The 21165-nt window shown below is 48.1% G+C and overlaps 1 protein-coding gene across 12 annotated transcripts in view; it reads right to left on the bottom strand.

The window, feature by feature from the left end:
• Positions 1-560: 560 nt before the first annotated feature.
• LOC128873293 (proton channel OtopLc) overlaps positions 561-21165 on the bottom strand; it is a 30385-nt gene continuing 9780 nt past the window's right edge. For 4 of the 12 annotated variants that reach the window (XM_054116770.1, XM_054116771.1, XM_054116764.1 and 1 more), the window contains exons 2-10: positions 19019-19254; positions 18289-18431; positions 7859-8189; positions 7217-7325; positions 6845-7005; positions 6597-6753; positions 6007-6509; positions 5601-5931; positions 561-5244 (exon numbers count right to left, since the gene is read on the bottom strand). In XM_054116770.1, the coding sequence (XP_053972745.1) occupies positions 4550-5244; positions 5601-5931; positions 6007-6509; positions 6597-6753; positions 6845-7005; positions 7217-7325; positions 7859-8189; positions 18289-18431; positions 19019-19225 (2637 nt within the window). In that variant the 5' untranslated portion in view covers positions 19226-19254 and the 3' untranslated portion in view covers positions 561-4549. Of the gene's footprint in view, positions 5245-5600; positions 5932-6006; positions 6510-6596; positions 6754-6844; positions 7006-7216; positions 7326-7858; positions 8190-8401; positions 10414-12681; positions 14489-18288; positions 18432-19018; positions 19255-19765; positions 19949-20229; positions 20492-21165 lie in introns of those variants that run through there. The other 8 variants (XM_054116767.1, XM_054116769.1, XM_054116765.1 and 5 more) reach the window with 8 other exon arrangements.

A 21165-nucleotide genomic window follows, 5' to 3' on the forward strand; every position in this document is an offset into this window, starting at 1 on the left:
ATTGTTTCAAGTCACCGTAACGTTGCATCGCGATCATATTCTTTTAGCGGTATCGTAAACTTCCGGAAGATCTCGATCCTCGCCGGCTAGCGATCTCGTTGCGCCATCTATCGACGATCGACGGAACTAACTTTAGCGGTAGGATACTCTTAATCGTCGTACAAGATTGTCATGTACGAGTCTTTCGAACGTAGTCAATTTTCCTTATTTAATTGACTGGTATTCAGGAGTATGTGATTTCGGATATTTTTTCCGCGTTTGGTTGCAATCCGTAATCAGAATTATCGTAGCTTTTACCTTGTGCAGAATTCTGTACACTGTATGTACCTTCGCTCGATAAGGGTTAACCATCGTAGGTACATGACGATGGTTGTAAATGCATTCGTTTGTTCGGTTTGTCGCCATTTGATTTCACAGCGATTGGATGACGTAAGTAACAGCATCCAAAATCCAAATAAAATAATCAAAGTATTTGTTCGCGTATCATTTCTAAATAATCGTTTTGGAAAACGAATCGTTCTCAAAGTCGAACGTTGGAGGAAGATATAAAAAATGCAAAGTACATCTAGATAACTTTTATTAACCAATATAATCGTATATCGTTACAAATTACGGCGGCACCGTAGCGTGCCGCCCCAACGGATTACAATGAAACGACGTGTTAACGTTATACAATCAAAATGGGAATCGATGAACGAGCGAATTTACGAGTTTTACGGTTCGTATCGTCGCTACTCGACTTCGAAAAACTGCTTACACGACAATATGTAAATTTGTAAAGAGTTTTATCCATTGTGTCCTGCATTCTGAACCCAGCGTCCTAAGTGTTTCTCGCTCTCGCGAGATCTCCGTTCTCCAGTGTTATCCTGTCGATTCGACGGAGCCGCGAAGTATGTCGGTTGTGCGCGCGTATTGTGTAATGTGTACAAACTGTAATTATGCTCGAAGACATCGAAAACTCACTACGTAATGTTTAAATGACGACGACGCGTCGCGGATTTGCCTTCTTTTCTCGACTTTTGTCCGTCGTTTTTCAGCGCGACTCGGAATCGTACAGTTCACGGTAAAGCAATTGGACGAATTTCGATTTTCTTCCGATTCTCCCATGTAAAGCATTCGAGCATCGAACGTTCGCGCAAAATTCTCAGCAAATCCGCGACTCATTGGATAGGCTTACGGCTACTATCGAGATACTGATGTACATATACAAGAACCATGATCCCACTGTTCTCTAGTACACGGGCAGAGTATACAAAGACGTTGTTTGCCGAATAAAAACGAACACGTCGCTCGCGCACGTCGCTCGCGCACGTCGCTCGCGCACGTCGCTCGCGCACTCTCTCTCTCTCTCTCTCTCTCTCTCTCTCTCTCTCTCTCTCGCTCGCTCGCTCTCTCCCCCACTCCCTCTCTCCCACTCTCTCTCACACACACACACACACGGTAAACATGGAAGGGTAAACATTTTCATTTTCTCTCGCTCTATCACACGTTCGGTGATTGGCAGGGTATATTTGGTTCCCTCTTTGCATTTGCGCGTGCTTTGTCTCCTCCTCGCTTCGTCTCCTCTTCTTTTTCGTCCTTTGGCTGCTACCTTTTGCGTTCGACTTTTGTTGGTCCTGTGTGGCAGTGCCTCGTTAACTAAGGTTTTCTTTGAACGGATTTTTTCACGCGTCAGGCTCTCCTCGGTCGCGGAGCAGCGAAAAAACTCAGCCCTCCGCATTTTATTTTTGATTTTGAGATCAACGAACTCGTCTCGCGGTTTTGGTGCTCGAAACGAGGGACTGGGAGGCAAAGGGGTGCGAACTATAGCTAATCGACCTTGAACGAACAAAATTAGCGATCGTTTATTCGACGACGGAATTAACAAAGGGAATTTGCAACGGTTCGCGACTTTCCCTTGCACTCTCCGTTTCGAATTTTCGATAAGAATCACAATTTCAGGGAAACGGACGCACCCCTTTCGATCGTGACCTCCTCGAAGACAGTACTCGCAACGCAGTCGCTTTCATTTCATAGACAGGCTCTGCTGAACAATAATATTCTGTGCATCGTTATTTACATATTTGCACTCGTCATCGTTTCTCTCACAGTTGCTCACATCAAAATTAATAAAAGATCTCCGTATTCGTATTTATATTTATATATATGTATATATATATCTATCTATATATATATATATATCAATTTATTTATACATATATCGTGTTGCCATTTCTTTGTTTTCAATAATGTTGTTTCAGATTACACTTATGTATAGTTTACTTTTTATGTATATCAGTTTCGCAACTTCGTCCCTTGTTTTTTCCTGCTCCTGTTCACTCCCCCAACTCTCACCTATACAGACGTCTAAGAATTAAAATATTTCGACTCCAAACGCTAGGTACGTATGTACGTTCGATTGGAAAAAACTTTCGCACGACATTCGTAGCGAAGTAAACGCGAAAGGTCGATCTATCGCTTTGTTTTTTTTTCTGTTTTTCGGATAGGCTTACACGCTAATCGATAATGGTAATAATAATTATCTTGAATGAATGGCTCGTGTGTCTGTGTGTGTGGGAGTGTGGGAGTGTGTGAATGTGTGCGTATGAGATTCACTACCTGTGTGCCGGCTATAATTTCATCATCTTTTAATCTTCTTGTTTCGTCCATCTTAAAACCGTTTACGATATTTTTCGTTTCTTATTCCTATAATCTGTTATTCTCGCGATAAAATCTACATCCGTGGTACATCATTGTCCCCTGGGTGTTTGGGGCTTTTTGAAATAAAAAATGGAAAAAAGGTACTCTACCTTCTATACACGATGATCCGCGTCTGTTCGTTACGCGACGATCATACCAACTACTACTTGTTCGTCTCTTCATCGACGTTTTACTTGTCTCTCCTGCCTCTATCCTCTCGTTTCCGTGACACTTTCGTTTGTACGCGAACATTCGTTATCCGCGGACGTCGAAAGAGTGTATCGATAAAAGTTTCTAAAAGTCAGAAACGATTTTGTACTTTGCAGCACGTGACGAGAAAGAACATCAGAATACGTATAGGATGTCCGTTGGGATGTTCAGCAAATTTCTTCCACGCGTTTATCGAATCATTCCGAGCAAAATATAAATACGAGGTAAGCGACTCTTTTTGTTCGGAATAAGCTACCGAACGCGTGGCCTAAGTTTGTCGAATACCTCTATCCGACATCCATTATCGTACGATACGGTTTGTCGGCGATTTTCCTCTCCGGTTCGGATTCGATTTTCGATTCGCCGATTCGCCGGTAACGAGCGGACAGGTTTCGTCTCTCATTCACCATTTCTCTTACTCGCGAGAACAAAACAGATCGTTCGCGAGACCAAAAAAGTACATCATGTCGACTTGCTTGAACGCGCAGCGCAACGAAACTTGTACCCTGTTCCTGCATCGAGCCCGCCTCTTCTCGTTTTCTCTTTCCGCTAAGAAAGAGCTTTTCACGGCTTTCCTCCTAAAGCTAACGCGGAACCTATTCGTTCGCTAACGATGCGATTCCTTCGGAAGTCCGTCCATTCTTCGTTTATCCGAGAACGTTTGCAATCGACTTTGGCGTTTTCTCTCTTCTAGCTGCAAATCTTATGGATTCGGAACCGTTGTTCCAACAATCGGTGAATGTCGTTTGGAATATCCTTGGTAGGAGAGACGTTCGAAAAGAGATGTTTCGACGCTTCGAAGAGCGTTACTTAGAGAATTATTTTCAACGATGTTCTCGATGCACGATGGGGCAAAGGTACATATATAATATATAAAAGTAGAAAATTTGGCGGCAGTATATAAAGATCGTAAAAGGTGAGTAAACGCGGTGAAAGGAAATGGGCCCTGTTTTTTGCGAATTGGTGTATCGCACGTATAATATCGCGTCGAATCTTTCGTCGTAGCGACGCATGAACGTTTGCTTCGTGTCACCTCGATTCGATGATTCTTGTTTCTCGGTGATTGTAAATCCGACCTGTTCCCTCCCAATTCGTGCTCTCTCGTCTCAATTACCGATCAGGGAAGCAACGTCCAAGCTGCTCTAAGCAAAGAGAACCGAGAACCAAACAGAAAGCGTGTAAACAAAAAAAAATGAAGAAGAACAAAACGACGCTTCGTGATTCTCTCTGGCTTCGCGTTTGTCATCGCGAATACCTTCGACTTGGTGGACGCAAGTTCGATACCTGCGTCTTCCCGATCTCTCCTCGACGAGAACCCATCGGATCAACCCGTCTTCGTTGTCGATCGTGTTGTTTGCAAACTCGATCGTGATCTCTCGAGTGTCCTGGTTCGGACGCTTCGTAAGAACGTGCAAACTGGCCCGGAATTCTCCTACGATCCTCGAACGATCTTCGGATCCTCCTCTTACCTGTTGGTATCCTCTATTCGGTGTCGCGTTCGACAGAGATTCGAGATCGATTCCAAGTCGATCGCGTAGCCGAGGAATGTTCGAGTCGTCGAGAGGAAACCTCGGTCCCGTCGTTCGATCTCTGTCGATTCTGTTCGCGACGATCACTCCGGACCATTGATCCCGACGAAAGGTTGGCCGATGTTGATCGTCTACTCGAGGCGCGCCTTGTAGCTGGTCTTCCATATCTCCGCGAACGTGACCGCGCTATGGAACCTATGAAAGATGCACAGCGGCAGAGTAACCCTCTGCACGATAGCCCAAGCGAGGAATCCGTAGAAATCGAGTTGCACCGGGTTCGCCATCACTTTCTGAGACTCGAACGTGTAGATCACCCACATGGTCAGGTTGCAGATCAGCAGGAAAGTGACCACCTGTCGACCTGGCTTGCTGCGATCGTGCTCGGGCAGGTGGACCCTCCTGCGGGACACGTCCGCGATGAACAGCATCTGAAGGATCACCTGTGCGACCGACAAGAGTCCGGTCAGCATCACCAGCAGGTTGGGTTCGTGGGTGAACGCCGCCAACGAGCCAGCGATCACGCTAAACACCGCGTAGACGAACAGTCCGAACCCAGACACGCGGAGCAAGATGTCGTTCAGGTCGCTCTGCTCTTCCGCCTTGAATTTCAAGCTCTGTACTCGGATGAAGCCGACGATTATGGCCACGATCGATAGCACCATCAGCACGCAGTGGGACACGTCCGCCAGGTAAATAGCGACGAGACCGAAGTCTGGATGATGGATCAGCACGAAGAAGAGAATCAGGCATATCAGAGAGCCGACCAACAGCAGCAGGCCGAAGAACAGTCCTTTGCTCGCTCCTACACAGTCCACCCTTGTGTGACCTAGTTTTCGCGTTGAGAGCAGTTTTTAGTGATAATTTCCGATCAACGCGTCGAGTGCTACTCGAAGCTGCCGTACCGTTCGTTCGCAAACATATTCGATATCCTTGAGGGTTCGATTCGATAGGTTCGAGGGCGTGGTTCGCGTAAATGAAATCACGAGTGAAACTAGACAGGGATTCGAACCATCTACCGATACTGTACGATATCGCGACTAGCGAGGACTACGATTCAAAGTTTCGCGGCAATTTAAATTTAAAAATGTAGACCTCTTGGATCTACGAGCACGTGCAATTCTGCGGATAACCGTTCGACGCGTAGACAATGCTGCAAATTTATAGACGCGAACGAATAATTACCTGCGTGGGCCAAAGCAACGGCTCTACGAGACAGCATGGCCTCGAGACGTCGTTCCAGATCGGCCTCCACCTGATGGGGCCAACGCGGGTGTCGCCCGATGTGTTTCCACATCACGTAAATCACCGCTGCCCCGATCAGGCTGTACTCGATGATGAACGGGAACAGATACGGTTCCGCGTCTTGAACTATGGTTCCCATGATGTTGACTCGGCCGCACGAATTCGATGCGATCTCCTCGTCCGTCAAGGCTGCCGCGATGCCTCCAAAGTGCGGGCTGTTCCAGAAGTCGCTGCTGTTGGTGCGATTGCTCGCGTCGAGCAGTTGCTGCACCTGTGTCGCGGCAAAAGTACGATTGTTTTAGAGAAACCAGGTTCTAGGTTCAAACGAAAACTGTGAATTTCGTACCTCCTCTTGGCTGTCCATCTGCGGAGCATCGAACTGTTCCAAGAAGAAAGACGAGAACATTTTCAAAGGTGTGGTGGTAGCGGCGGTAGTGGTAGAAGTGGTGGTAGTGGTGGTAGCGGTGGTAGTCGGAGTGGTCCGTTCCTCGGTGGTCGTTTTCGGAATCAACGAGGTTAAGAGAGTGGACAAGGTGGTTGCCGTTGTCGCGGTTAAATTGGGCAAGGGTGTCGAGGTGGTGGTGGTGGAGGTGGTGGTAGTCGTTGTAGACGGAGGGATCCAGTCGGTCGTAGTTGTCGTCGTCGGCGTCGTAACGGCCCTCGCGATCGCTCTCGATGTCGTTCTCATCAGTCGACCAAACGAGGCGGCGGTCGTGCTTGTAACTATCGAAGCAGGTGAAGTTGACGACCTCGTGGCGGTCAATGGAGCTTCGCGTAAAAGAGACAGATCCCGAGGCGCCGTTCCCAATATGGCTGCAGCGTTTCGCATAGAGTGTTGCTTGATGCTCTCTGGAATACGAGATACAGACGTTAAACAAATAAATACAAAAGAAAGTAATAACTAGCGCGAGTTCGTTTTCCTTGCGATAAACTAACCGAGTATGCCTGCTTCGAACTGTCCCATTTTCTGATGGTGCTTCGTGATCTCTTTGATGCTCTCCAATACGAGGGTGCGGATCCAGACGCAAAGATTAGTTGCGACAACGTGCATCAGGCCGAAACGCGCAATCACTTTGAAGCGGTGAATGTTTAGCTAGGAAACGAAACCAAATCAAACCAAACCTTTTAAAAATCTTTTCTCAAGATGATCGCTGCCTTGAACGCTAGCTAATCGAATTACCTACCCTTGAGTTCATGAAGATAAAGTACATTTGCATAAAGGTGAAGATCATCTGTAGAACCGGATTGACTCCTTGGAGTATTTGGTAACACGGTGAAGTCGGTGGTACCTCGAAGAAGGTACCGAACTCTAAACCGTTGTAGACCATGGTACCCAAGCCGAAAGCTGACGGAGAAATACGAAAAAAGGTTTGAAAAGAGAGAACATGGTTGCAACGATTAAGGACGAGTAAATAAATTACAGGGAGCAAAACGTACATGCTCGAAAAGGATAAAATGGAAAAACATATAGTACAATAATTAACGATAAATTAAAAGGTACGTTTATATATCAACGTTAGGTTAAACGTGAATAATAAATCGGGACAAAGTCTCACCTATTGCCCCGATTCTCAAGAAGAAACTTCCATGGCTCTGATCGTTTTGCGAAGTCTTTCGCTTTCGCAAAGCTCGAGTGGCCACTCCAGCCTCGACATCGGCCGCATCCTGAATCAGTTTTTTTCTTTTCAACCTCGTCGTTAATTTCCGACAGTGCTCAAAGACCGTCGGGTCGTCAAATTACACGAGTCGGACTAATTTCGTAATTACCGCTTCGACGTCGAAAAGCCGAGTAAACTTTAACAAGGACTAAACTGCCGAGTTTCGAACGAGGGGATCCATAGCACGTGACTTTTGATACGCCCTCGACGAGGACACGAGCTAACCCATTTGCCTCAGCGCCGAAAGCGTCTCTTTTAAAATCGCATCATCGGCATCGGCTCGATACTCGCTCGCACCGAAATACACATCGCGTAAAATGGAGTATCGTCGTGGCCACGAAAATCGTTCGCGAATACAAAATTAGTAACTGTCCGAGATATCTATAATTATTAAGGGGATCTTCTCGCTTTTGCGCCTCGAAAAGTAGATCGCTTCTGAGAATTTTGTTTAACGGGAAGAAGATAAATCGGATCATTTTATAATAATTACAGCGTCCGATGTATTTTGATCGCGGTGTAAGAAAGGAGATTACAACGAACCTGGTACTCTTTCTTGGCCTTGGCGGCCTTCTGCTCTTTGTCCTTCTTGTCTTTCTTCTTGTTCTTGTCTTTGGGCTCTTTGGGCGGTTTTGGCGGCCGCGGAGGCGGCGGCGGCGAATCGCTTCCTCTGGCGCAGCAAGCGCTTTCTTGCAGTAGGAAGCAGAAGACGTACAGGAGGAACAAGATGCTAACCCCGTACAAATACGTGAAGAAACCCTCGTAGTAGTAGAGCGGCAACTTGTGCGTGACCACCTCGCTTATCACGTAAGCGATGCACACCACCACCAGCAGCTTCGCGTAGATGAAACTCATGATAATGAACAGCGACGTTCTGCAAGTCGAAAGAAAAAGAATATAAACCGACGCAAACAGCTCTCGCGAATTCGAATCTTTAAAGGGTAACATCGCTGTAATCCTTGTCGATAATTTTGATTATGCAGGGCCGCGAAGCCTTCGTTCCTAGCTTCCTCGCCGTTCTCGCAGTCTCGGCTGACCAATCATCTGGCCGTTTAAAATTTTTGGACAAGAATTCTAGTTTCTCACCGTGTCTTCCGAACTATTTGTACCCTACTGCCGTGTCTGAGCAGTCCCTCGACTCTGTTCGCGTTGTTCTCCATGATCGGCACAATTTCCACATCCATCGCTAGTGTTCGCGGAGACGAATTCCACGTGTTTACACTCGGAAACTATCGGTGACTCTACCGTTCCGTTCTCCGGTACTGGAATGTACCTATTCGAATCGTTTCAACATTTGCTCGTAGGCAATTCGTTTAATTCGTTCGCAGACACGAGAATAGATCGGACCGCGACGGCGTCGTGTCGGGATTATTCACGAGCGTCGACTGGCTGCCGCTGGACACAGTTCTCGATCCACCAGGATTCTATTTTTGATGTCGAACCGCGAGCAAGGGAACTCGTCGATTTTTCACAGTTTTCACCGCGGTGTTCTCTCGATCTCTCTTCTCGCTAATTTAAATCGGTGGTAGTCGCCGCGGAACTCTGAACGAGAAACGTTGATTTGAATCCGTCGATGCCGCGTCGAGGAGACCGTCGGCGTAGCGACGCGATGGTCGTTAACGCTTCGACGTTTCTCGAACGAACTCTGCTCTTCCTGTTCGTCGGCTGTGCTTTTTCTCGTTAAAGGTTAGGTCTCGGAATCGATAATTTACGGTAGGCGAAGGGGAGCAGAGCTCTGTGCGTTGGCCCGATCTCGTCTCGGCAATTAATCGCAAGAGAGAGACCGGATATATTTCTCTATCGATGGAACGGAACAAGACGAGGACGACGCCGACGAGCGTGCAACAACGAGGGAAACGGGAGGAAAAAATGTTCCGAAATCCGCTAGAGCGACGTTCGCGTTGCAATTGCAGCCGCGTTGCGACGTCTGGCACCGGGGATATCAGGGGCTCGGCGGCCGTACGGTGCATCTTCGTCGAGAAGGGCTTAACCACCCTTTGTCACGCTGGCATTTCAGGGGTTGGGGCGCAGACTTTATTGTTTTCCGCACGAGCCTGTACACTCTTGTCAGGTATTTTTTCTTCTTCGATAATTATCGGCCCTGGACAAAGGATATTTAGCGTGACGCTAGCAGAAATTCGATTTTTCTTCGCGTTGGTATTTTTTGTATCGTGACCGTTGATATTTCGACGACTTCCTATTGTCTCTCGGTTGTCTTTTTCATAACTTCTAGATCACCGTGTCACGTAATCGATGCACTTTTGTGTACGTTTCTAGACGAAAGAAAAAATACGTTTATCGCGTCTAGGTACAGGCGCCAAATGGCTCGAAAACGGAGAAATGAAATTTGCTCGCGTGCGAGTTGTTTTTCGCGACATACGGTCCACTGGCGCGCAAGACCGTGCCAGTACCGATTACCGAAAACAACAATTTCATTTCGCAGAAACTGGTTTTCATTTAGTTGCTAACCGCGTCAACCTCGGAGAACCAGTTCTTCGCGTTAATCGCGTCGTCGAATTAGAAAGCGCGAGCTTTCGCTATCCGCGTTATCGAGTCGATGTGTCGATACTCGTACGTCTTTCGAATCATCGCAAAGTCTTTTTCAAACCGTTTCCCCATAAAATATGATTGCCATCGGTGTCGGGCGTAACGCGCGAGGCGGCTAGCGATACGCTGCATGAACAGCCCGAGGGACGAAAAGTTTCTGCAAGTTGTCGCAGCGATGGGAAAGAACCAAGCGGTGTCCCAGCATGGCCTTTTTTCTCTCCACTTTTGAAGGAGAAAAGCGGCCAGAAGTGGAAACAGCGTCGGGTAGCACAGACTCCGAGCGAACCAGGTTGCTGGTCGATATCTCGAAGTACCTACTTCCAGCCGCTGGTCTTTCTCTCTGTACCTCGCCCTCTCGACTCACCCCCGCCTCATCTGTATTCTCTCGTCGAATTTCGCTCTCCCCGTCGCATCCAATCACGGCGTATTCTTCGCACGAGCCTAGAGATCGTTCTCGCGGTTTCCGGACGTATCTATTGTTTCCTCTTTAACTCTTGTGCTGCTTAATTTTCACGATCAAGATTAAACGTATTCGAAAAAGATCGGGAATAAATAATTACTCCTTGGTAATGCATCGGGTCCATGCATCGCGTTGCGTTGCGTTGCACAGTTCGTTCGACGAGAATTTTCGGACAACGCTTTAACGTTATTTTCGGCAACGGCGTTGTCACGGATCGTTTCTTAGCGTTTCGTGTTCCTCGTTTGACGAAGGTATGTGCAGTCCGCGTTCACGAGGCCCGTAACACTGTCTTGTTTCAGCGTCTAGACTCTAGACCGACGTCGACGAAGCTTCGCCTTCAGTCCGTGTTAATGCAATTGCGACTGCGACTGTGTAATTTGAGAAGGTATTGCTTGGCCGTTCTGCGTGCACAGACCGCTCGCGCCGTATCACTGTCATACTTTGCCACTCGATCGATATTAATAAATTACAAAGCACGGGAAAACTAGTTGGCGTGTTATGGTGCTACCGATGCAGATATCTTTTTTTCCTTCAAAGTATTTATATTTTTAATAATCTATACGATATTTGAATCGAGTGAAATAATCGGCAAGATTTGTTCTAACGCGAGCATTCCACGACGTCGTAATAACAAGACTACGTTCGAAAGGAGGATCCTCGTTACGTTTCACGGTTTTGTTATGCGCGTTCGTCAATTTCCATGAAAAAGGTGTCGTCGCGCCCTACGGTTAACGCTCGACGGGCTCTCTCCTCGACGCTCGATATATCGAAGATAAACCACACCGTCCCTTCTCGACTCGAAATACGTTCACGCTCCACTTCCTCGATTCTTTCTCGAGAATGATTTCCATTCGTTCGTGGACACAGACTCGGTCGGTTAGTTATTTCTTTCAACGCGGGGTAGTAGGTGGTGTACGTGCGCGAGTGCATAACTCGGGGCCGCGTGTAATGCACAGTAGACGCAAGACGGTTCATAGCCAGCGCGTCGCAACTAACGAAGCTCGTCGCGAATAGAAACGCAGACGAGACGATTCCACCCCTCGCTTCCGTTCCCCGACAAACGTAAAAGATATCCCGTGAAAAAGAGGCGTAAAGGTCACGAGGACGATAAGTGTCGTCTATTTATTTCTACCTCCCCATAATTACCGTTGATCGGTCGAAACCATAGTTTGCTATTTGTTTATTGATTCGCGAGATGTATCCGAAATTGACGACCTCTGTTGTGTTACCCTGTCGTACAAACCAAACGCAAATCGTTAGGCTTTCGTAAAGTTTTCCGCTGGAGTACCGATACGCAGAAACCAGACTCGAAGCTAAAAGTATTTCCGCGCGCGTTCAAATTTCATTTTATACCCTCGATGTATCTTTTAATACCCTGCATTACGAAACAAGCGTTTTCATTCCCTTGGAGCTATTGAAACGCTTCTCGCGTCTCGTTTATCATAGCGGCGCGTAACGCGCGTCGTTTTCGAGCAGACGGTTCGATGTTCCTCGTCCCTCGCTTCTTTCCTCTGGCGGCGGGCGTATGCGTTGAAAAGCGTGACTGTGATAAATGCAACCTGCTATACGGAAAGGACGGCACTAGATGAACCGCGACTGGAAATCGTTACGCGCGTCTACTCGACCGGTTTCCGAGCGGAAGTCGCGCAACAGACGTCCGTTTTCAGATGCGTCAGATGTTCGAATCCGGATCGCTTTCCACCGTAAAAGACATCACGACATCGCGCGACGCTCGTTTCGCTATTCAACGACGAAATGTCGAAATTCCGCCAGCTATAGTCAGAGGTGGATGAAATTCTCATTCGGATGCTAATTTTGTACAACAAATAAAAGACTGACAACCTTTTATCCGCTACTCGTTGAATAAAAATTACAATTTCGATTATATCCAATTTACGATTACAAATTTTCTTTTCTTTTCTTATGTATCATTCGAATAAACGTGGTTCGTAGACACCGTGTATCCATCGTGAAAAAAGCGGTCGAAGAGGAATTCGCGGAACAACGACCCGGTTACCCCGCGATCAGTATTTACGTTTCTCTAATTACATCCAAAAACACCGCTGGCTCCCATTGTCCTCTAGTTTGTTCTCGGCAATACAAAAGCGGAAAGTCGGAACTTGAGTGCGCCCCTAAGCTGTAACCGGTTCGTTAGCGCGCAGATTACGTAGCAGTTCCGGTCAAGTGGAGTCTTGACCTACTCCCATTTCTCCGGGTGTACTCGCCGTCTCGCGTACGTTTGATATTCGGGACCTTTGATTATCGATGCGCGAATCATATATCGAGAATACGAGAATACTAGAATGAAAGAAGAAAGGGTACCGTATCCTCGAGGTGCTAGGTTTACTACCGCTCTTACTTTTTTGCTGGGGTGGACCGCACGTTCTTCAGCTCCATCTCTTTATTGGCCGCATTGTTCTTCTCGGCGTTGTCCTGCACGTTCGGTGGTGAATTTTGCGGATTCAAAGGCCTGGTCACAGGAAGCGTCGCCGTGTTGTCCACCGCGGCAGCCTCGACCTCCACCGTGGCGACCTTGCAATCACCTCCACCCACCATCGCGGATTCCTTGTCTTCTCGCAACGGGCCCTAACGATCGGCAAAAGACACGACTGGGACTCGCACCCGAAAAACTAGCGCGCGATTATCGACGAGTGGCGCGACCGAACAGTCTCGATTACGCCACGACCGCCATTTTGGCGAACGTCTGAAACAACCTTCGACGTTCCAACGAAATTACGAGCGAGTTCGATCCTCCCTTTCGAAACTATTCTTCGCGTTGCGAGAACGGTTTTGCCCTCGAGAAGAATTTCAAAGTAGTCGAGCAGACTCGAAGACACCGCTTTCGAAAATGAGGGCAGGAGTCTAAACTCTCTCCCGAATTGTTGCTCTCTGTTTATTCGATTCCGCGGATCACGCCTGCGCGTTCGTTCCTACGGGTTTTTTGTTCGCCGAGGAGCGCGCACGAAGCGCAGCTAATTCTGCGCTTTCGATGGAATTCGCGTTTCCGTCTACCTCGTCTGGTGAAGAATCTAGGGTTTGGAAGGAGCATAGGACTTGAACGGGGACCGAGAACTCGTTATCGATACACTTGGATCGTTCTCCACCGAAACATTCGTTTCGAGTCTCCGAATGCTACCGATTCGCGCAAACAGCGCGATTATACGCAACGAAAGACGCGGCGCAGTTTTCTGCTTGATGGAAAATTTGTTGAGAAAGGGACACCCCAGTCAGGTTTTAGGATTCGACTTTGCGCGAATCGAGCGTCGAGCATGCCATCAATGGAAGACGAAGGGTAAGCGCGAGATAGTCGATCCGAACGGAAGAACGAGACAAGAGCTAGCTACTGTTGTGGGAAAGGAGAATAGCGAGAGGAACGAAGCTGGGCCAACCCCAAAGGTTTTCTCTCTCTCTGTGATCCCGCGCACTTGGTCGAACGAGCTAATGGAAAATTCCGTGCACACGACCGAACCTGAGCCCTGGGAGGATCGAGCACTCTCGCTTCGGTGACTGATGACGACCACGATCACGACCACGACCACGACCACGACCACGACCACGACGGGCGATGGGCGACGCGCGGCTGCGATCACCAGCCAAGTGCGATGCACACCCCGACGAACGTCGTACCCAGCGTGCCAACGAACGGACCAACGAACCGACCAGTATACGCGACCAAGAAAGTGCTCACCTGCTAGCAGAGGCGGTTGCCCGAAGGTTCTCGCGGTGACTGCACTCAGGGTTCGGCGGAAAAGGGTGTGAAGCGTAGAAACGGAGAAGGGATAGAGGATGGAAGGTCGGTGAGAGAAAAGGGAAGTCTAGGGGACGAGAGGAGAGGGGACCAACGGAGACACACGGAGAGGAGACAGGAGCAGAGAAAGAGAGAGGGAGAGAACGCGTAGGCCGGTGGAACCAGGAGAGGGACAGAGACACCGAAAGGGAGTCTACCTTACGGTGGCGACCGTAGGCGTCCACAACCGACGAGGGTTAATCCGCGAGGAATGGATCAGAGCGACGGACGGACGGACGAACAGGCAGAGGCCGAGTGAGACGGACTATGTTATCGGAGCACGACGAAATGGGGGTAGAATCACGATCGCCGCCCCCAGCATCCCGGAGACTGAGGCTGGCCGGGAGGTCTCTTCCCGGGCAGCGGCAGCTTCTTGCACAAGCGCATTGCGGTCCACGGTTTTCACTCTATATCGTCCCGACGTGCTCTCTTCAGCTGTCCCTTTCTCGCTTCCGGGCCCCCTTTTTCACCGCCGGGATCTTGCTTCTCCTTCTTACGATCCTTTCCGCGACGCGTCGCGTCTTTTTCACCCCTTTTCACGCGCGACGCTCTTCTTCGAGCTTTCCCCCAAGCCCCGCCTGTGGTCTCGCGCAACGGGGACGTGCAACGAGAATCCTCCACCATGATTCCTCTCGGCTGGTCTACCTCGGCCGGGATCTCCCTTTATCCCAACGGAATCTCGCGTCGTGTCATGAATTTTTTCTACTCGTACCCTCCGTGTCCCCGTTTTCGTTCCTTTTAATTTCCACCCGTAACCGCGGGGAACTCTCGATGACTCCTGTTCCTGTCCTGGCGTCGTTTTCTCGATTAGTCGTACGCGGATTACCCAACCGCGACTCGCTCAATTTCATTCGCGAATCTATTTTCCCGATCGCGGCCACTGGGTTTCCGGACTAGTCCTCCTCTCTTCCATTTCGTTTACCAAACGTATGCGTAAAAATTATTCGGTACGATTGTTAGTTTAAGCGAGGATTTTCATCTGTGAATATGCTTAAAATATTGTACAAAAACGAGAGGAGAGCAGCGGAAGTCGCGACGAAAGTTGTTCATCTCGCAAGAGACACCGTACTCTCCGCCGCTCTCGACCGCTCATTCAGCACTCCCCGATGATGAACGGCGAATAAATATTCAGGTAACGTCCTCTTTCCATTTATATCCTACGATCTCGGGTTATTTAAATATCCTTTCATATCTATTTTCAGCGTCCCGGACATCGTGGATGCTCAAGACGCGGCATCGATGCATTCACGTGCCGCCTTTGTGCGAGGTCCTCGACGCAACTGGGGTGCAGTTACCGTCTACGGTTAGCTAGAATCGGTGAAGCACCCTTTCCCGGTAACTCGTCCCGCGTCGTCTCGCGGAACCTCCGAATCCGTCTTTTTTGTCTACGCGAATTTAATCGTGATAAACGCGATTCCTCGCGAGTGGTACCCGATCTATTCGCGAGGAAATCGCGGGTCCTACGACTACCTATCGCGTTTCCGTACCATTTCTCCGTCATCTTTCGGAACACCTCTTTTATCGGTGTCATCTATCCTCCAACGCGGGATTCTTTTCGATTCCACGAAGGAGAGGCTCCGATTCTTTGAACGATAGAGCGTTCTTCGGAAGTTCTAGACTCGGGCCGTCTAGCGCGCACATTCGGCCGCGTTCCCACGGGAGGATCCGGAACGACGGGTGGCAGGAAAGCTGGCTACGGGGTGGTCGTAGAGGGTCGTGGGAGGGGGTGCTCTGTCGTTCTGCGACCCACTGACCCGCTCGATAACGCTAGCACCGAGGTCGGTAACCTTACCCTACCACAAAATTCTCGAACGTACGGTGCTTTTCGAATCGGCTGATTGGAATCGACCCTTGATTACGATCAGAATCGTAGATTATCTGTGTTCCCCACCCCCTCTCCTCGAAGATTACCGATGCTTTGCGTTCTCCGATCATCTCTCGTCCCCGTTACGCGGAATCTGCGCGTCCCATACGAGTAGAAGTTCCATTGTCTCCTCTGTTCTGTTTTCTATATTATATTTCTCTCTCTCTCTCTCTCTCTCTCTCTAGCAGTCACGCGTAACGTTCAAATACGAGCAACCACTATGCAAGTTCCATAGATTTCAAGCTGAAGCAAGAGAATTAGTTGATTTTATTTCGTGGCAAAGAATTCCCCTCGAACATTCGTGAAAACTGCATTTACGAGTCGATTCCATACCGCGTGTAGCGAATGGATGTCCAGGGTTGTTTTTTCGAGTCGAGGTCGTCGACCGTTTGGCAGCTCGATGATCGAGACACTTGGCAAGCGTCCACCGAATCTACCGCGTCGAGCTCAATTATAGTTTACCGCTCCAACCTTTTTTTCTCTATCCGAAAAATTTTTACTTCTCGTCTTCGCGTGTCGGGTGCGGTTACGCTAGCCAAAGAAACCGAGGGCTACGATAAATCTACGATTATTTCGGTAACCAGCTCGAATGATAGCGATGCAAAGTGTCACGCTATAGGGACACATTTTTTCCAAGTTTCGAAGGGAGGACGAAACACGGGTCACGGAAGATCGTTGAAGGAAGAATAACTAGCATCGATCGCGTTCCCGACGATGATTTGCATCGAGTCATCGATACGGCGCAATATCGGTGCTCCCAGCGTTTTTTTGCGTGTTGTAATATCGCGTTGCAAGGATTGCGACAAGCCAGACTCACGCACAACGAGTATTGATTTCGAGTTCTAGCTGGCAGTGCTGCCACGATTCCGCGCTTCCAGAACTAAACACTGGACGAGAGCTTGGGGAAAGATCAGTAAAAACAGGTACCTTGAATTTTTTGAGAAATTTCACTCCAAATGGACCTTTGAAAAGTTCAGTTTCGAATATTCCAAGAACTCGTACCTCTAAAACACGTACGACGTTTAACTTTGAATTAATTCAACGCTATCGTTCAGCGTTAATTTGATTTAAATCGACGTCTCTTATTCCCGACTTTCTACTTGTCAATAATTCACGGCGGTAACTCACGGTGCTAGGAATACGGACACGTCAGAAACGGTGACCAATGGAGATAGAAATAGTTGAAGTATGTGCCGGAAAAATTACGTCTAGGTGTTCTTTCTATTGGCGTAATTGTCGCTAACGCATAAATAAATCATGGTTTTTCTAAACGATATCACTGGTTGAAAAATGGTCATTTTTGTATTTTGTCTACAAGTATGTGTTTTTATATAAAATGGTTTCAAGTGACGTAAACATTCCTTCGAACGGCGTTCGATGATCATTTCTGTTCGTGAACGTCGCGTCGTTACAGCCCTTCCCGATGCCCAAAATAAACGTTTCGCTTTGCACGTGGATACGGTTCGCAACACGCAGATGCCTACGACCTGTACCACGAGACTATGTTTGCGCGTCCGTCAGGTGACGACATCGTAAAACGTAAAACTGACTTCGGTGAATCGACTCGATGGTTATTTTAGGCCTCTTAAAGGCTACCACGAGCTCTTTCGCGAGAAGTGGAGGAAGCTCTCCGAGCACACGCGCCACGATAACCAACTTCCACGTGGCAGCAAGTACTACGTCGTTATCGGTTGCGACTTGGTTCGCATTATGCCGGTCGATTGTGAATCGCGTTTAACCTCGATATTATATCATTTCCATATACTTTTTCTTTCCTTCGACGCGTTTGTTTACGCAACGTTCTATTCTTAACGAGCCGGTAAGAAGACGAATTTCCTCGACGTTTAAAATGGAGAAAACTATCGTTGTCAAAGAATCATTTCACATCGTATGGCCAATTTCGTTCGGATTAAAGTATGTCATGGTGCAGCACAACCGAAAATAGCGGCAAGGTGGAAGTTTAACTCGTCGGTTTAATATCGAGCAATACTTTCGTTTGAAACCTGTAACCTCGTTACGACATATCCATTTCTTCTTCTGCCTTCTGCGTCTGCGCGTCTCTTTTCGTCGCGTCCTATTTTTATTGAGGCGTAAACGCCTTCGTGTACACCAAAGAGTGAAACAAAGAGGACGAGGCGCGCGTTTATGCAAACCGTGCGGCATTCACAGCGATTGCTGGGCGTAAAACCGAGGCGTATAAAAGCAATTAGACAACATCCGCGAAGAATCCTCCGCGCGCGACGAGACGCGGAAAGGCCATCATAAAGACCGTCATTCCGAGGATCTTAAGAATGCACTCGTAAGAATGTACTCACTTTGCGTTCTTTGGCAGCGAGCCAGTGGCAGGGCCTGTGTGCGTAGGGGCGAGGCAGAGAGGCGGATTATTCGCGTTCTGAGGCACCAGAGGCTGTCTCGCGTGCGCCGGCGACGTGTGCGAGCCATATCCGTCGGAATTCAGCTAAAAGCAATAAATTAAAGACTTTAGAGTTATGGCCCGCCGAGGAAAGAAATTTCGGCTGGGTAGAGGTTCGGAATATTGGCCTGGGGGAGAAAAAAATGTACCATTTTTCCTTTTCCGGATAGCTCGATTCGTCCGAAAGCTCATTCGACGCAAGAAATATTAGAGTTCGAATCCCGTTTCGATAATCTAACCGTCTCGTTCTTTTCTCCCTAAAAGTTTCTTCTAACTTGGAAAGTTTCGTGAAAGAAGTCGCGAACCACCGAGGATAGTTGTAGAAACTTACAAGGACCGTCCATCGAACGACGAAACAAAAAAAAACATGTTGCATATTTCCAGTGGATGTGGAAGATGTTTTCTTCTTGCAAGGATCGATCGCGAATCATTGGCCGTCGATTGTGGTAAAACTTTACGCAAACGTTCGATCGATCGAATCTAATAAAATTAGTCTAAAAACCATGGTTAGAACATTTCTACAAAGTCTCGGATAAAAATCGATGTTAACGATGTTAATAAAGTTAGAGCAAGTTAATCGCGCAAACGTCGAGTTACACGAAATCGAAGATCTCCGCGAGGATGTAACGTACCTTGACGACCGTGCCGATTAGCGAGTCTGGCGGCATTTCCGGTGGGTCAGGTATCACTCCGGGGTTGGTGTGAGCAGGATAATCGTTGTGCAGATTGGGCTCCTTGACAGGCGTGCCGTCGAGCCTCTCCATGTCTAGGCTGTCCGTCGGTGTTGGTTGCGAGAGCAAGCGCTCCTTCATCTCGTGTAGGTATGGACACCGCTGCATCTCTTCAGAGTCGCTGATTCTCGGTCGATCTGCAAAGCGACGAAAAAATGATTAGTCCAGCGTTTTTCAAATTTTTTGGTTCGTGGTACTCTTCTCCTTTATCTTTGTCGCTCTTACAAGGAATCGTGAAATTATACGAATACGTGATTTTTGTGATATTTTTGTTCGTATTGCGTAGCAACGCGAGGGATTTGCTTGCAAAACAAACGAGCTGGATCGTTTCTATCAAAGTTCGACGACCAATTACACAAAGAGGCAACTTGTGCCGTGGTCGTCTTTCGCGAACGATGAGTTTAATTACGGTTCGTGAATAATGCATCCAACTATCAATCGACTGGGTCCCCGTTTCCCTGCGCCGTAGATTCAGAGTTCGATCGATGCTCTCGAAATCGAGTAGCCGGCTACTTGGTCACCCAGTGTCCGGGAGATTCGGATCGAGCAACAGAGGAAGGCTTCAGCGTTCTCAAGCCTCGGCCCACCCTTTTCGGATTACGATCTTTTCGTCTTGTCGGGTCTTATCGAACACGTCGCCGTATTTACCGAGATTGCGCAGGCTTTCCAACATGGTTCTCTCGCCTTCGTAGACACTGTTGATAGTAACTTTGCACGTACGTACACTACAAAACCGTCTATCTATCGGTGTATTTTATATCGATATGGTGGATGTAATCGGACGTAATCGGTTAAGTTGTATTCGGTTGCAAAACATGCGAGATGTGTGGTGTACGTCGAAAGAAAGGGAAGGTTTCCTGCTTTTCCTCGCAAGTGTTGTCCTGTGGTTCCTGGAAATCAGCCAGCAACGTTCGAAGGTTAATTTAACCGATGGTCCGATGCACGATTGTCCAAGAATTCCAAGCTACGGTGTCGACTGCGATAAAATAATTTTAATAGCACGATGGTTCTTCGCGTTCTCTGTTTTCTCGATTAGTCGATAAGACGTAGCGATCGTAATTTCATCTTTGTCGCCAACTGAGCAAATACGTAGCACACGTTCTCCAACTTACTCGACGAAAAGCTCGAGCAAACCGAGGTCAAAGCTCCTCTCAATCGGCCGAGAAACATTCAAACGATCTTGATCCCGTGAAATCGAGGGCTACTTGTATGACAGAGATGGGCAGAATTCCACTCGACTAACGAGTAACCGTTTCGGATGGTCGTACGAGTCGAAAGTTGTTGATCCTCGGTTTGAACATTTCTATCTAGTTAAGAACTTGGGCCATCTCTGTCGGCTAGCGATCGCGCGGTACGTTTAGGCCGAGCAACGATAGCGTAAACTCGATCGAATCGGCACTACTGGTTCAAGGGGAAGCAGTCCCATCCTCGTCGAGTCGCGGCTCGCTCTCTCTCCGTGGCAGAGATCGCCAAACATGGCGCTACGACTGGCGAACGATCGGACCGCTAAGTCACGTGCGTTCATCTTTCCGCGCGGACACGCTTCGAGGAACTTGACGAGAACGAGACGGGAAAGCGAATGAGAGGCTCGAAGACACGGCAAAGCCTGTTCGAGTTTTTTTTTAAGAGACCTGGACGACGCCGACGGACGCACCATCGAAGCAGGACCAAGTAGTACGATGCAGGACTCGGAGACAGAGACAGATCCTGTATTTGCGTTTCATTTGACCTAATGATCGAACTATCGATGCTTTTCTCTGGTGTCGACGTAACAATTTACTCTGAAAATGTTGTAACATCAATGCTGCCATTACAGTGATCACGCGATGTGTTTTGATAGAGGGTTACACGTGTTTTCTCTGTAAACTAAACATGTACGCTTTGACGCATGGGTGGTACATGGTCGGAGATCTAAACCTTGTGCCCCAAACATTTCATTCGCGCAGCGAATATATAAATAAAGGTCGACCGATACGCAAAACGGGATTGGCAAAGAGATCTGTGCAGCGAGCAAACGCGCTAAACAGAAGAAAGTGGATATCGATTTG

Source organism: Hylaeus volcanicus, chromosome 3, assembly GCF_026283585.1.
Source record: "Hylaeus volcanicus isolate JK05 chromosome 3, UHH_iyHylVolc1.0_haploid, whole genome shotgun sequence".
NCBI lineage: Eukaryota > Metazoa > Arthropoda > Insecta > Hymenoptera > Colletidae > Hylaeus > Hylaeus volcanicus.